Below are 18,108 nucleotides of genomic sequence, written 5' to 3' on the forward strand. Positions count from 1 at the left end.
AACCAGACTGCAACCACTTACTTTTTAGGGTTCCGTAGCTATAATGGCAAAAACGGAACCCTTATAGTTTCGCCTTATAGTTCTCGCCGTCGCGGCTTTGCTCAGGGACTATCAATGCTAGAAAACTGTAATTATGCACGAATATATATGTAATGTAAACTATGTCGATAAAGTGGTACAATAAAATATTCAAATACTATGTGGTATCGTTGGATAGGTCTTTTAAAACCATTAGGGGGTTGCTAAAACGATTCAGTGATTTGTTTGCAAAATATTCAGCTTTTAAAGTGCAAATTTTCATTAAAATCGAGCGTTTTCTTGAGAATTATTAGTAGTTCTTGGAATATTCCGTACAAAATAATATATCCTTAAAAAAATGTTACTTCATTTTTTCGTAATGGCTACGGACGGAACCCTATTTCGGGCGTGTCCGACACGCTCTTGGCCGGTTTTTTTTCTTCATTCGTACGTTCGGACAGGCTAAGGTGCAGCCAGTTACATTTATTTTATATGGTTTTTATACAGAATAAAATATTTTCGAACATAATCCATAGCCTGCCAACGTAAGCCTGCCAATATAATATTAATAACTCGTATTTTTAACATCGTCACAGGCAAGTAAACATTTATCAAAAACAAAATTTAACTTAGACAAATTTAGGCCCACTTGCAGGAAACACATAAATCTCGAGTTAGCGTTAAGCTCAGTTTAGTAGTGTCAAATTGTATGGAACTGTCAAGCTTAAGCCCGGATTAACTACTAAATCTAGATTTATTTTTTCCTGCAAGACGGCCTTAGACATTATCATATTTCTCACTTGTTTATTGTTGTTTACGTTTAAAGTTTACTATTTCTCTAATTTTGTATTGCAATTAAAAAGTACCCAGTCGAAGAAAAAGTATTGTATGCAACGTTATATAAGCAAGTCAAAAAAAGCTCGTGGCGTCTTTTTCTTACGATGTTCGCTAAAGCTCACATCGTAACTCACGCCACTCAAAATTTCAAATCGATTCTGTGGTTAAAAAATGTACCTCCTATACAATGTTTAAAATTTAAATACACAAACTTTTTTTACATACTATTAAGTAGTTACAGTCTTTGTGCCAATTCAGAAGTTGTAATGTTAACAAAATATAAAGTATTTAAAGGGAACCTTGGATCAAGATCGTTTGGCAGCACAAAATACTGGCACGTGAAAAGGACTCACGCAATTTCGCCTTAAAAATACAAAACAACAGTACCTACGCTTTCGTTATAGCCTCAGATCTGGAGCTGGGCCGACCCACTGCCCCCGATAGCCGACGAAGGGCTGTTCGTGCCTTAATTAACTTCGTAAGATTTTGTAATAGTATTTAAAGTAATTATGGATTAGCGCTAGTGTGAGGAATTTACCTCAAGTCTCGATTGGTTTCTACATAGGTATATATCGGTTAAAAAATAACTCTAAACGTAAAAATATGAGGGAATTCTGCACATTTTGCTATTATGATACGACTCTTTATTGTTCAGGGGTACAAATGTACTTTTACATAAAAATTACTGCGTTCTTAATGTTACTGAAATAGGATTTAATGACTTCATTTGTCTGTTAATCATAAAGTGATAAGTTATGGTTTTCATATATTGTAAAGGACTCTATTTATAATGGACCATTTAACCCAAGTTTAACCCCCTTTCCCCTTTAAGAGTATTTTTTTACACACTGTACATGTAGGTAGCTATATACTTATTGCGCAAAGAGTCAAAGCAAAGTGTCTTCTTCTTCTTCTTGTTGTTCTTCTTCAAATTAAACATTTTTTTGTTTAGGTACCTTAGAGCGATTTCGCATTAAAGAACATTAGAGCGCTTTCGCATTAAAGAGCATTAGGGCGATAGGGATAGATAGAAACTTATTTAATCTTCATAACAAAAAAATGGCTCTATAACACGATATTAATAAAAACAAAAGAATATTGATCCGAGGTAGTAGTAGAACTATTTGTATTTAGTGCGTAAAGCACTAAATCGGATTTCCGTCATCCGGATAGAGCTCTAAGAGGCGGTTTCGCAGTATATAGGTACGTTCGATCTGAGTTCGTCAAATTACGGCTCGGAGTACCTACCTAGGTAGTCTTAAAACTGGTTGTATGGTACTTTACGCACCAGATTCGATTCCCATCGTGTAACTCATCGACATCTAAATATGTAGGTACCTTAGGGCACTAGACTGGCTGTTTGGAATAAAATACGCGGCGCATCAATCATTAATACTCGTATTACTTTGACACAACCGCTGTCACGGACGTCAACAGACTATAGTGAACTGTTCACAAAGACACGCTGTGAACTGTTTTTGTCCGCCGTTTTGATGTAAGAAACATGCAGTCTAGTACATAGATGTCAATGATACGAATAGTTCTAAAACTAATCCGGACCGTATTTTCATGGATTCGGGTCGGATTCGACTGGGCCAGGGCATGGTGCGAATCTAGCCTTATACTACGAAGTGCAAAGTTCTTACTTCGTATCTTGCCGTTCCGCTAACGCTAATATTATTTAATACAACAGTGAGAGGGACGGTACGACAAAACTTCGATTTTCGAATGTCGTAGTAGCCCACCAGCTCTTAGAGTGAGGTAGGTATGTTATAGCGCTGTACATGTGTACTGTAATTGTACTGTCGTAAAACCAAAACGGATGCCGATACGGTTGCCTAGATTAAATTAATAGACTTTTTTGTGAAAACTATACATTTTTAATTAAGTACATAGTTTATTTACTCCTGTTCATTGCGCCGCGTTGACTGAGTTAGGTTGTCATTGCCTTTAAATACCCGAATCACTTAGATTGCTATAGGTATATTTCAGTCAAGATGTTGCAGTTGTTCACTGTTCCATTGTAGTTTGTTTAAGAGAAGCTGTAGGTATAACAATATTGGGCTATTGGCAATACAAATCCTTTGTGCCAGAAAATCAGCCTTCTTAACTACCGTGTAGGAAAAGCTTCAACGCCTCGAAGAACGTAAAGTGCTACAGGTTCCATGGTGTGAAGGATATGTTTGACCAAGAGGAAAAGTGCAGCGCATACTCTGAAGTTATGCGAAACTAGGGCGAAAGGGCCGCTTGTCGACCTAGTTCCATCAATATATTTACTTTTGATGTGCAAGTAAAATGCCAATATTTTATTAACCCCCGACGCAAAATGAAGGGTGTTATAAGTTGACCGCTATGTGTAGGTATGCTGTGTATGTGTGGGTGTGTGTGTGTGTGTGTGTGTGTGTGTGTGTGTGTGTGTGTGTGTGTGTGTGTGGCACCGTAGCTCTTAAACGGGTGGACCGATTTGAATGCGTTTTTTTTTATTTGAAATCAGGTTTTCTAGCGATGGTTCTTAGACAATGTTTCATCCAAATCGGTTTGGGTAACTTTAAAACTCCTTGAATAAGGTAGCTAGCATATAATATATAAAAGTTAATTTATATACTTTTTAATCTTCCGATTTAGTCGCAATGCAGATTACATTTAATTTCAAGAATATACGTTTTAATTCGCCAAAAATAATTAACTAATTAATTAAATGTATAAATAAATTATGGAAACGAAACGACCAAACATGTAGTCAATAACCACATTTGCTAATTTTGTACAATAATGATTAAGTGGATTATACCTACAGCTGAACGTAGTAAAAATAATAATAATGGTCATATTTTCCTCAAATTTGCTTAACGGAGGAAGGTAAACATCTAAATCCAGACATTAATTAATTTCCGTAGTATTCGAAATTCAAACAAACACAATAACAATACAAACAGTACCAGCCAAGTGTGAGCAAAAACAAAGTCACTTAGCTATAATAATAATAATAATAATTCATTTATTTATTCGGACAACAAAGATCCATACAATGATTATTATATAATCATTTTATTTTTATTGTGTTAGATTTAGTACTGCCGCGAATTTTTCAGAGACCCAAAGAAAACAGTTAGAAATGAACAAAATATCATTGGGACAATTTACACCTAGTCCTAAACTAAGCACAGCTTCTACTGTGGGTTATGATGAAAATAGACTAAAAATAAAATCATTCTAAATGCAAAAACCGAATTTAAAGTAACAGTCTGTCGTCCGAAGAACCGAGTGACGAACACCAGTTGACGTCAAACATTATTTACACTACGACGTTAATGTTTACGATTATCTCATAAATCCAAGTAAGCAAATCTCGGTCAGTGAGGCCTAATAACTTGGGCGAAGGTCGTGCCAGTTTGCCGGGTTATCAGACCGATTGGCCAGGGGTCTAGCACGCTAGGTTTTGCCGCGGGCAAACATATAATAATCACGCTTTTTTCGCAATTATGCGTATAGGACGGATGCTATATGTCCGCAATAAAACCTAGTGTGCTAAGCCCACATTACTATTAATGAGAGGTATAAAAAAACCGGCCAAGAGCGTGTCTACAGGCCTAGGATATAGGGTTCCGTAGCCATTACGAAAAATCAAATAATATTTTTCTAAATATTTCGTATTGTGTTCTGAATCTTCCAAGTTTAGGTATATTTTATACCTTAGGCTGCTATTTACGAGCTATACTAATAATTCTCAAGCATCTTAGCCGCTATAAGTTTCCTTGTAAATTTGATATACTTATTAATTCTGATTTTTTTCAAATTTTTCCACCCAACGGTTTAGATTTTAGAGGGGGGGGGCGCTCGATTGCAATGAAAATTTGCACTTTAAAGTTGAATATTTCACTGAATAGAAAAATTGTCTTAGCAACTCCCCAATGGTTTTAAACGACCTATCCTATACGACGATACCCCACAATATAGGGTTAGTCGAAAAAAAAATCACCCCCCTTTACGTCTGTGGGAGGTACGTCTGTCTGTCTGTCTGTCTGTCTGTCTGTCTGTCCGTCCGTCCGTTCGCGTTCGCGGCTTTGCTCGGGGACTATCAATGCTAGAAAGCTGTAATATTGCAAGAATATATATATGTAAACTATGCCGACAAAATGGTACAATAAAAAAAAACAAAAAAAAAATTTTTGGGTTCCTCCCATAGACGTAAAGTGGGGGTGTTTTTTTTAGATAGGTCTTGTAAAACCGTTGGGGGTTGCTAAAACGATTTTTCGATTCTGTGTCTGTGATTTGTTTGCAAAATATTCAACTTTAAAGGGCAAAATTTCATTAAAATCGAGCGTCCCCCCCCCTCTAAAATCTAAGCCGGTGGGTGGAAAAATTTGAAAAAATTCAGGATGGTAGTAAATATATAAAATTTACAAGGAAAATTATAGCGGCTAAGATTGCTTGAGAATTATTAGTAGTTTAAGAGTAAATAGCAGCCTAAGGTATAAAATATACCTAAACTTGGAAGATTCAGTACGCAATACCAAATCCTTAGAAAAATATTATTTGACTTTTTCGTAATGGCTACGGAACCCTATCCTGGACATGTACGACACGCTCTTGGCCGGTTTTTTTTTAATATAGGTCAATGCAGACAGAGGGGAGAAAAATTACATGAGGTATTTCGGTATTTATGCGGTGGAGTTTTTAGCTTACATGACGTTTCTAAACTCTCACTCTATTACCTACTTGTGTTGCCCAGGCCTCAAGTGGTCAGAAGGTCTGGCTACTGTGCCGCAGGTCCGCCGCACGCCGTCCAGCAGGGAATTGGGGTCAGCGATCAATTGCGATAAGGCAAGCTCGCCTACTATGTTCGCGATTATATGTAAATAAATCCATCACTCGCTCAGCTTGGTCGTAGATTACAAAAAAAAAGCTGGCTGACTTCATCTAACAAATCATTTTAACATGTTTTTTCGTGGACGTGGTACTGTGTGAGTGCTTAGTATTATTACATTTTACTGAAGCACCTGCGTACGATGATATTTCAAGATAATCGGACCATGATGATGATGGTGACCCGTTGTGGTGACCGAGCTTTACTTATATTGCAGGTTTCCGGAAATCATTGCCTGCATGGTCCCTTATCCCTTAAAGTTCAAAATTTATATAATATTATGTAGATCATCATCATCATCATCATCCCAGCCTATATACGTCCCACTGCTGGGCAAAGCCTTTCTCTCAGAACAAGAGGGCTTGGGCCATAGTGAAGCCGAAGCCGTGAAGCCGTGGTGGTCTAGTGGTTTGACCTATCGCCTCTCAAGCAGAGGGTCGTGGGTTCAAACCCCGGCTTGCACCTCTGAGTTTTTCGAAATTCATGTGCGGAATTACATTTGAAATTTACCACGAGCTATGCGGTGAAGGAAAACATCGTGAGGAAACCTGCACAAACCTGCGAAGCAATTCAATGGTGCGTGTGAAGTTCCCAATCCGCACTGGGCCCGCGTGGGATTATGTAGATATAATTGAATATTATACAATCAATTTAAAACCTGCCCTTGGCCGTTTTTTTTTTTTTGTTTTAAATGTGACGATTATTGTCGATTGGTCAGATTGTAAATTTTAGTACAAAACTTGTAAATACTTAATAGACATATAGGTACAGCATAATAGACCTTTGTATTCTTATTAAAATTTAAATATGCTTACCGCATTTCAGCTCCATCGTCACGTTCTCGATGCACTTTCTAATAGGTACTCAGGTCAAATCTTTCTTCAGTACAACATGACTTAGTCATAACCTATCCGAGTTGGAACTGAACACGAAATAATATTTAAAGGTCACTCAACATTGAAATATTATTGTCACGCATGGAATATTTGATGTTTATCGGCAATAATGACAAATGAACGAGACGTGTGGATGCCTCCCTGATGTCAAGTGAAATAATTGGTAAATAAACGCTGACAGACATGTGGTGTGGTGAGGGTGGATGGAGTGTCGTCATGGTAACACCGAACGACGCCTCCGGTTGCTACAATAACTTTACACCGCTCATGGTGCCATACAGTGCAATGCTTTAGCTATAGGGTGCAGGAAAACTCAGTTCTCTTCTAATAAATAAGTACCGATTTCAACATAAAAAGCTTCGTTGAACCTACGGCTAAAAATACCTACCTAAGTTTAATGAGGGCTATCGTTTTTTGTCTCACTAGATGGCGCACTGTTGCGTGAGAAGTCTGTTATTACGGGCGTGAAAACAAAGTTTACATTAAAATCATATTTAATACACCTTAAAACCGTACCTTAAAAGTATCGAGCATGCCACAGTGTTGCATAATCTCCGTTTTGTTCGGAAAAAAGGGAGGACAAAGGTTTCCGAAATACAAAACTGTCTCAAAACACAGACATTCATTGCCCCGGAACGCATATTTGCCATAATTAATTTCAGATATTGCAAAATATTCACAAAACTATTCTTATTTTAAATAAACCCGCGTAGCTCACCCAAAAACTATGAGATTTGACATTTCGGAGACCTCACGCTACACTAGCGCCTCTAGTGGCGAATTCATACGCGATAGCCCTCATTGTACCTACTACGCTTCACGTCATTTTATAGCTGGCAAGTGTCGGTTGTGCACGTTAAAATGATCATTTTAAATGAAACCAGATGAACTATTTGGCTATTCTGTATTTGATTTAAGTTCCATTAGGCAGTATATAAATGAAACGTTTGAATGACTTAATTAAGACCTAAGACACTGGCGATGTATGTCCCTCTTGCATCCAGGTGGGCAGGTTATAGTCGGTGCATTCGTAGTTGGTGCGAAAATTTTCGGCTCAAAGTTTAATTTGACACAGTCAACTTGTAAAGTAGTTGCGTTGACCCCCAGTGCTACTGAATTAGGGTACGAGTGCGCACACGGTACCGTCGAGCCGAGTTGCACACACTTGTCTTTGAATACGACAAAGGAATCAAGTCGACAAGGGTTCTTCTCGCAGACTGGTATAAATGAATTCGGCGGCAGTACGAGGTAGTGCTCCTCTTCGCAAGGCCCTTTGCGGTAGGCTGGCCAGCATTTGTCAGTTGCAGGTTGGTAAATATGCGCTGGAAGATAGAGAAAGAATAAGCTACAATTTTAAACATTTACATTTCAATTAGTATCTAAATTGAATATTTATTTAAACAATGAATTTTTACATAAAAATAAAAAACACATAAAATTAACTAAAAGGCTTCCTATTCCAAAGGCAGCGCAGCGCGGCGCGGGGCATTGTACCCAAGACGCTGGCGGCGTTGCCTCGTTGGCCTCGTTGCACTGCAAGGTTCAGTCTTTGGGCGAAGAAAAATCCTGCTCTTTGGTCGCCAGATACGCCGATTACTTTGCCCGACACTTCTTTCATATTTTTTTTTGTGTCGGACGACCAATCTATATTAAACACATACGAAGGTTCTTAAATTAAGATAATGGAAACTGTTGCGTGTATTTTACTTCACTTTTCATTTATCCATTCATTCCAACTATGTAGATCGAAAAAAATGATCGAATGATGAACAGAATTGTAGCTTTATGTGCTTATCTTTACTTCCTTTGCTAATATTATAAATGTGAAAGGCACTCTTGTCTGTCTGTCTGTTAGCTCCTCAGTTTATGAGCTAGTTTAAATACCTACTTATAAGAAATTTGGTATGGAGAAACTTTTTTTCTTGGAAAATTTGAATAGTTTCCGCGAGATAACGATACAAATTCTTAACGGGCAGAATCGCGGGCAAAAGTTAGTCTTGAATGTGTAAAATTTACTGTAGTGCAAAGTATTACCACACCACAATGCAAATGTACAATGTACCTACATATGCAACGACTCTAACTGTATATCAGTCTAGCAACTATTGCGGGATTTTTTCATATAATATTACATACATTCTTCAAATGGAAATTAAGTCGATTACTTAATTATTGCATTCTTTACCCGGCCTGCAGTCGCAAATCCAGTCGTCCTTCTGATCGCCAGGGTAGTACAACTCGTTCTCGGGGCACATAGACGGCAAAAATACTGGCTGTCGAGTCTGGGGATTACACGAAACAAAAAATTAGAGAAGGATATTGTTTAACTTAAAATATATAATTACGAGTAGCATAGCTTAGCTATCCAACGAGGGCCTTTTGTCTTTTGGGCACGTGGCAGGAGGCCATTACTAGATTTATACAAAATACAAAAATACAAAATAATTTATTTCACAGAAACAGAATTTTACAACAGTAAAATTGGTGGCGCGTATTTATCCCAGCGAATCGCACTTGCGATCCAGAGGGTTAATGCGGCCAGCATCATGGAAACCCAGCCATAGGCGGATCTTTTAGACGGTGTGTTCTTTATTTAATTTTACTATTTTATTTTACACGTAAGTATAAAATATTTAGTTGAAGTTAAAAAAAAAACTTTATATCGAAAGCTTTATTCATTTCGATACACTATCACCAATATTATACTAAACATTATACTGTTAAAAACAAACATTGATATCATAATAGAGATAACTCATCATTGTTAAATTGTGTAAGTATTTCATCATTGTTAAATTTGTAAGTATTGCAATGGGGTAGTGGAATATAATTTTAATATAGGTATGAAAGCCACGCTCTACTTAATAAGTATGTGTATAAATATAAATAGAGAAGTGCACTAGGTATGCAAAACAGTTATAATGCATATTGTTGAGTGGGTAAATTTCTCTTTTTACCCGACTGCCCGTAGAAGGGTTATGTTTTTCGAGCGTATTATGAGACTTATGGACAGCCACGGTTTTGAATGGGTCCCGACTGTTGAAGTTCAAGTTTTTTTAATAACAAGTTCTAGACCACTAGACTTGTTCTTGTCTTTTTAGTTTTTTAACGCAGTTGAGTTTTTAATTTAATTGTAGTGTGTTTGGAACTTTTCATCACACTTGCTCGTAAACAGTGTCGAAACATGCAGGCTACCTTGGTTGCAACCCCCCAATAGCACCCTCGACGTTAATGTGCTTGTCATGAAACCCGTGGTCGGTAAATGAGTCATTGCGCGTACAAATTTTCTTTTCATGAAGCCCAAGGTCGGTAAATGAGTCAGTGCCCGTACTGAAGCTGCTGCTGCGCGCACTGCTGCAGGACCACATGCCCTCGCACGTTGCGGCGCATGCTGCGGGAGGGGGAGGGGGAGAACGGCACTACCAAGAGTTCAGCCTAAGGTTCGCCAATATTTGGAAGAATTATATTTTTTCTTTTAGACATATAAAATTTTACTCGAAAATGTGATGAAAAACATTGTTTGTCGCACGGGCGGTACTAGAATTACGAACATCGACTCATTAAAGCCCTCAGTCTTCGACTTCGGGCTTCTAATAGACTCTCGTTCGTAATTCCTTATTTACCGCCCTTAAGACACAATGTACTATTTCAAATCATAAACTGTTATCACAATTAGCTCACAACGGTTTTACCAATAAGTGGTTTCACACACTTTTAATTAATTAAGTAGTTAATACTCTTAGTTCAGTCGTAGCCATGGATATTACCTACCAACTAAAGTTTTTTTTTCTAAATTATTACATCCATACTATAATACCATAAATGCGAAAGTGTGTGTGGGTCTGTGTGTTTGTGTGTTTGTATGTTTGTCCGTCTTTCACGTCGAAACGGATCTTAGATTATATTTACACTAAAAACCGTGAAAAAAAAATTATAACAAAAAATTGAACCAACTACAAATAACCATAAAGTACCATGTGACCATTTAGTAGCAGTCGTGGCAGTGGTACAAATAATAAAAAAAATAGAAAAAATTAAACCGACTACAAAGAACCATGGAAATATTTTTGTACCAGTCTGAAGTCGGTCGGTGCCTCAGCACGAACCAGCAGTGCTGAGGCACCGATATAAAGTGCATAGGTGAGGTAGATGACTATAGGTCCACTCCTGCTGGCTCGTGATGAGGCACCGACCGACTTCAGACTGGTAGAAAATGGACCCTCCCGAACCCGTCACCATCGTCCACGATTGTAGATCATTGCCGGTTATAAAATACGGTAAGTATTTATCGAGGCTAGGAAACAAAACATGAAATGACTAATTCACATCTATTATGTTTGTCGGTACAATTAAGACAACAGTTATTTATTCTCCAATATTTCTGGTCAAATTAAAGCAGCCAAGCTGGACTTAAGGACAAATTTCAAAACAATCCAACCACTTGATTAAGAAGGCACATAGGTTCTGACACAGACAGATAAACTAAATACAAGCTTGTAAAAAAAATATAAAAACGTGTAACTACCAAACAGGCAAAAAAAGTAGCTTACCTTATTATTTTCCTCCATTTCTGGAAATCCAATAACATCTTGTGTGACCTTTTGGCTACATGTTAATCTTACAGTCAACAGCGATAAAAAACACGTCAAAACAATAGTAAGCGATGTCATGGTTGGCTTATTAAATAAAATGATTAATTATTACTTGCGCCCGACCGTCTTAATGGGGAAAAATTAAGCTAATGACTAAATCTACAAATGGCACATTAATATAACATACGTCAGTGTAAACAACTTTTAAGTTTAGGTACTAGCTATATTTAAAAGAGGTAAGACGATGTGAGCGTCACGGCGCAAGAGGCCGACTGACTGATGCTGCATGCTCGGGGACCGCAGATAAAATGACCCGCGTCATCGAATTAAAATAAAACAAGTTCTTTCATTAACGGAGCCCCGCACGCCGCTGTAACCGTTTTTATTAAATGCGAAATATCCCAGAGTTCGTTTTTAGAGATGCTTACGTCTTCGGTAATTACCCAGATCCTGAAGTTCCTGTGCAAAACCCCGAAAAGAAATGTAAGCACATAAGTGACTATAGTCTGTTCAATATAGGAATGGACAGAAGGAAAATAGGTTATTTATAATGCACGCTTTAGGAGGTCATTCAATAAATTGCATTTTTTAGGGTTCCTCAAAGGTGCCAACGGGACCCTATTACTGAGACTCCGCTGTCTGTCTGTCTGTCTATCTGTCCGTCTGTCACAGGGCTCTATCTCTGAAGCCGTAAAAGTTAGACACTTGAAATTTTCACAGATTATGTATTACTATGGCCGCTATAACAACAAATAATTTTTTTTAATTTTTTTATTTTTTATTTTCATTTGTGTTAATTTTGCTGTAAGTATATGTGTGTCTTCTGTGTAAGTGAATAAATGTCTTCTTTCTTTCTTTCTTTCTAAATACTAAAAATAAAGTAAAGTTACAAATTAAAGGGATCGTCATACAAGAAACGTGTTTTTTCAGCGTTTTTTGGTTGCTAGACGTTATTAGCCGTTGCTAAGGCGACAGAGTCGCCTAGCAACGACTAGCTATTTCGGTTGAATATTTACCTTTTAAGTTTGCGATTTTGATGATGTTTTATAAAAGCTTCGGTAATGTAATATTATTTTTATTCCTTTTTGAGCAAAATTAATACAGCAATTTATGAACCACAAACCTCAATGAAGCCAACTTTGATAAATCGCACTCCAAATTCACACCGTATAATCACTACGTTTACTTATTGTTTTTTACACTAAAAAATCATACTAAGTATTTAACACCATTTACAAGGTTTATAATACAGTTTCAAATTTATTATTCACACTAGTCGAGCTTCTTATTATTTAATTACACAACATACGAAGTCCGCCGAATTTCCCGCGAATAAACAGAGTTGACAGTTTATTTTTTTCATTCGCGCGCGGCGCTTTTAGGGCAATGGATTCAGAAGCAAACAGCCAGAACCAAAGAGGATGAGAATTCAAATTGTTTTTTATTCGAAATACTTGCACAAGTACTTACGGCGATATTTTTAGAAGCTTTTCTTTAGCTTGCCCTGTTTGTTTATTTATTTATTTATTGTTTGTTTGGGTCAAATCTTAGAAGCTAAATTTAACCCACTTCCAGTGGTCCGATCGACTTGAAATTTGGCATACTTACTTATGTAAATTTGGTGACAATACAATAATCTGGTAGTGACATCTTAGTGGTCCTGCCAGGATCGTCTCTGCAGGAGGAACTCCTCGATAGTTAATAGTACTGACTTGAAATTTGGTACAGATATGTAGTTTAGACGACAATGCAAGTACAGTCAACTAAAAGTACATTCAGCAAAAAAATCTTGTACTAAAAATTAATTTTTTAACAAAAACTTATTACAAGCATTATAATTATTTGCAGTTTTTTTTTTTGCAGTGTAGGTAATGTAAACTATGTTTGCTCGGGTGGAATCTTTCAACTCAAATTTGAAGTGAGGTCACCTGAGGTAAATGCGTCACTTGTTTTTTTTGTGTTTTTTTGATATTTTTTTATTCTCAAATTATGAAGTATGTATTAAGTATATTGAAATACTCTTGCGTTCTGTGCTTTATACAACTCTTTACCATTAAAATTTCTGAAGTTACTTTTTTTGCTGGCACGACAATTAAAAGATATACAACAATTTTTTTTTAAAAACGGGATTTTAGAACCGCTATTACCTCAATTGGGGAAAATGCATCTTTTTTTAATAATTATCTAACGTTTGGGATTTAAGAAAAACTTATACTGAACTGTTTACGGAACCCTTCATGTACGAGTCCGACTCGCACTTGACCATTTTTTTTTTTTAAAGTATAAGTACGGTCTAAACCTAATTCTAATTAAAATATCGAAGACGTCAATATTGGTTTCAATTATTCATTAACTAACTGTTGCCGCGACTCCGTTCACGTAGAATCCGTTTATTGCTATCCCACGGGAACTATGCAATTTTCAAGGATGAAAACTAGGATTATATGTCCTTCCCCGGGACTTGTACTATCTGTATACCGAATATCACCTAAATCGGTTCAGCGGTTAAGACTTGACGTGGTAGGTAACAAACAAACATACATACTTACCTACATCTTTCACAATTATAATGAATATTAGTGAGATTAACTTTGCTATTTTTCATATAATAATTTAAATACAAAAGAAAACTTTCCTATTTTGTTAAAAACAGAAACGTCTTCCTGTAAAATACCTAAAGAGGCAGAGGTAAAGAACATTCTGCAAGAAACGGAACGTTTGTAATATTGCTGACTCATGAAATATTCCGTACATTATTTATAGCTTTTAATCGCCAGTTTGGGTCAAAATGTGATGACCTTTAATCACATACGAATAGTTAACTTTTCACAACTAAAGCACTGCACCAAATTTTGATGAAATTTTGCAATAGAAAAAAGCTTGCGCTTTATAGCAGAAACTACTAGTAGATATTTTTAAACAGGAATGAGAGCGGATGAGTCCACGAAACGCAGTTATTAAATTATGTATAAATATAAATCGAATTAATATTATGTAGAAAATTACGTATTAATATTGTGTTATTTTGTAAGTACATTACGTATTAATCTACTAAACAAAACTATGACTTCATCTTATTACTTCATTTATTCATCATCCTCATCATCATTATTACGACTTCACAAAAAATGTTTAGAACCTCTTCTTCTGTGACCTTCTAGAGTCCAATGTTATCCTGAATGGACTATAGTTGTATCTTATCTTTTTTGTACCGATCGATGTAGCAACATTGCGAGCATTGAAAATCATATTTTTTTACCGACTGCCCGAAGGAGGGTTATGTTTTTTTATACAACGCATGATAGATTTGCACGGAGAGAAAATCCATACTAATATTATAAATGCGAAAATGTGTGTGTGTGTGTGTATGTTTGTCCGTCTTTCACGTCGAAACGGAGACACGGATCGACGTGATTTTTGTATAGAGATAGTTTATGGGCCAGAGAGTGACATAGGCTACTTTTTATCCTGGAAAAATGCATAGTTCCCGAGGAATAGCGCGCGATAACCGAAACCCACGCGGGCGGAGCCGCGGACAAAAGCTAGTAATTATATACCTAATTAAGGTAATAGGGTAGTTCCTGGGTAAAAAAAATATTTTTTTTTTAGGAAACTAACTCTCTAGGATTCTCTTAATAACTTCGGCAATTAGGTACTATAATAATATATTATATTTTAGTTCCCATCGAAAAAAAGTAGGTAGGTGTACTAAGGTTCAGCTCACACTACAACTTTAACCACACCGTATACTAACTAAAAGATCACGTTTATTTATTTATTTATTTACGTTCAATGTTTATTCAATATCGTAATTTATTTCGATTACTTTTTACCAATAGTAGTAAGTACATTGTATACTGCACCTTAGCCATAAAATAACGCGTAGAACTCAAAGCACATCCAATGACAAGTACTAAGTCTACACCTTAATGTCTACTCTATTTTCGGAAAGTGTCAGTGTGTAAATATAATGTATTTATGAATATTTATGTATTTATAAATTATTATATCTAATTATAATACCGTTAAACGAGCAATTCTTGCAATTATAAATGTATATAAGTAAGTATTTCGGGGATCTCGGAAACGGCTCCAACGATTTCGGTGAAATTTGGTATGTATAGGGGGTTTTCGGGGATGACAAATCGATCTAGCTTGGTCTTAATATTTGTGGGAAAACGCTTATTATCGATATTTAGCCCGAGCAAAAGCTCGGTCGCCCAGGTAGGTACTATATTTATAAATTGAGGCCAATAGCGCATAAGTATGTACTTAACAATATTATGATCGAGGTTGCTTACTTAGCTCTACTACAAATATTGTACTGTACAAGTACTTTATTGCAATAAGTAGACATTTTTGGATACCTATGTTGTGTAATTAGTTTTTAAAAAAAAATGATATATATCAACTTCTGGAAATAAGGAAATATTTACATTTTAATGCACGTGACTGCGGGTTTAAAGGGCAGCACACACAGAAAGCGCGCGCGGGTCGGGTCGGGTCGTGTCCGCCGTGTGAGCCGCGCGGTTCGTTGTATTCACACAGAGAGCGGGTCGGACCCGCAGCGGCTATCAATGTTGCCAGTTTAGTGACTTAGTCCCTAGAAGTGACGACTTTTGCTTAAATCTTAGACCCCGCAAAAAAATTTTGACGACAAAAATTGTTTAAAAATTAAAACAGTTATAGAACCAATAATAGATACGACATTTTTGTCAACTCAACACAGAATTATACAGTGCCGCGAGATATATGTGGAAAACGATGTGGCGGTTTGTTCTATAAAATCAGCCTTCTTAACTACCGTGCGGAAAAGCTTCACCGCCTCGAAGAACGTAAAGTGCTACAGGTTCCATGGTGTGAAGGATATGTTTGACCAAGAGGAAAAGTGCAGCGCATACTCTGAAGTTATGCGAAACTAGGGCGAAAGGGCGCTTGTCGACCTAGTTCCATCAATATATTTACTTTTGATGTGCAAGTAAAATGCCAATATTTTATTAACCCCCGACGCAAAATGAAGGGTGTTATAAGTTGACCGCTATGTGTAGGTATGCTGTGTATGTGTGTGTGTGTGTGTGTGTGTGTGTGTGTGTGTGTGTGTGTGTGTGTGTGTGTGTGTGTGTGTGTGTGTGTCTGTGGCATTTTAAACGGGTGGACCGATTTGAATGCGTTTTTTTTAATTTGAAATCAGGTTTTCAAGCGATGGTTCTTCAATGTTTCATCCAAATCGGTTTGTGTAACTTTAAAACTCCTTGTATAAGGTAGCTAGACAGATACAACGTAGAAAAAGTTTAAAGGCATATAATATATAAAAGTTAATTTATATACTTTTTAATCTTCCAATTTAGTCGCAATGCAGATTACATTTAATTTCAAGAATATACGTTTTAATTCGCCAAAAATAATTCACTAATTAATTAAATGTATAAATAAATAATTATGGAAACGAAACGACCAAACATGTAGTCAATAACCTAATTTTGTACAATAATGATTAAGTGGATTATACCTACAGCTGAACGTATAATGGTCATATTTTCCTCAAATTTGCTTAACGGAGGAAGGTAAACATCTAAATCCAGACATTAATTAATTTCCGTAGTATTCGAAATTCAAACAAACACAATAACAATACAAACAGTACCAGCCAAGTGTGAGCAAAAACAAAGTCACTTAGCTATAATGATTTTATTTTTATTGTGTTAGATTTAGTACTGCCGCGAATTTTTCAGAGACCCAAAGAAAACAGAAATGAACAAAATATCATTGGGACAATTTACACCTAGTCCTAAACTAAGCACAGCTTCTACTGTGGGTTATGAATAAAATAGACTAAAAATAAAATCATTCTAAACGCAAAAACCGAATTTAAAGTAACAGTCTGTCGTCCGAAGAACCGAGTGACGAACACCACTTGACGTCAAACATTATTTACACTACGACGTTAATGTTTACGATTATCTCATAAATCCTGCCCGAATGTTAATTGTAAGCAAATCTCGGTCAGTGAGGCCTAATAACTTGGGCGAAGGTCGTGCCAGTTTGCCGGGTTATCAGACCGATTGGCCAGGGGTCTAGCACGCTAGGTTTTGCCGCGGGCAAACATATAATAATCACGCTTTTTTCGCAATTATGCGTATAGGACGGATGCTATATGTCCGCAATAAAACCTAGTGTGCTAAGCCCACATTACTATTAATGAGAGGTATAAAAAAACCGGCCAAGAGCGTGTCTACAGGCCTAGGATATAGGGTTCCGTAGCCATTACGAAAAATCAAATAATATTTTTCTAAATATTTCGTATTGTGTTCTGAATCTTCCAAGTTTAGGTATATTTCATACCTAGGCTGCTATTTACGAGCTATACTAATAATTCTCAGGATCTTAGCCGCTATAAGTTTCCTTGTAAATTTGATATACTTATTAATTCTGATTTTTTTTCAAATTTTTCCACCCAACGGTTTAGATTTTAGAGGGGGGGGACGCTCGATTGCAATGAAAATTTGCACTTTAAAGTTGAATATTTCACTGAATAGAAAATTGTCTTAGCAACTCCCCAATGGTTTTAAACGACCTATCCTATACGACGACGATACCCATAATATAGGGTTAGTCGAAAAAAAATCACGAGGTACGTCTGTCTGTCTGTCTGTCTGTCTGTCTGTCTGTCCGTCGACCGTTCGCGTTCGCGGCTTTGCTCGGGAACTATCAATGCTAGAAAGCTGTAATATTGCAAGAACATATATATGTAAACTATGCCGACAAAATGGTACAATAAAAAAACAAAAAAAAAATTTTTGGGTTCCTCCCATAGACGTAAAGTGGGGGTGTTTTTTTTAGATAGGTCTTGTAAAACCGTTGGGGGTTGCTAAAACGATTTTTCGATTCTGTGTCTGTG

General features: G+C 36.7%; 1 protein-coding gene across 1 annotated transcript; it reads right to left on the reverse strand.

The window, feature by feature from the left end:
* Positions 1–7,508: 7,508 nt before the first annotated feature.
* On the reverse strand, positions 7,509–11,597 carry LOC141432359 (uncharacterized; the record flags this gene model as incomplete). The annotated part of the gene is given in 3 exon segments (XM_074093899.1): positions 7,509–7,940; positions 8,804–8,900; positions 11,169–11,597. Coding segments are annotated over 3 exon segments (579 nt in total). The 3' UTR covers positions 7,509–7,578.
* Positions 11,598–18,108: the final 6,511 nt, after the last annotated feature.

The sequence above is a fragment of the Choristoneura fumiferana genome, chromosome 11, assembly GCF_025370935.1.
Source record: "Choristoneura fumiferana chromosome 11, NRCan_CFum_1, whole genome shotgun sequence".
In the NCBI taxonomy this organism is placed as follows: domain Eukaryota; kingdom Metazoa; phylum Arthropoda; class Insecta; order Lepidoptera; family Tortricidae; genus Choristoneura; species Choristoneura fumiferana.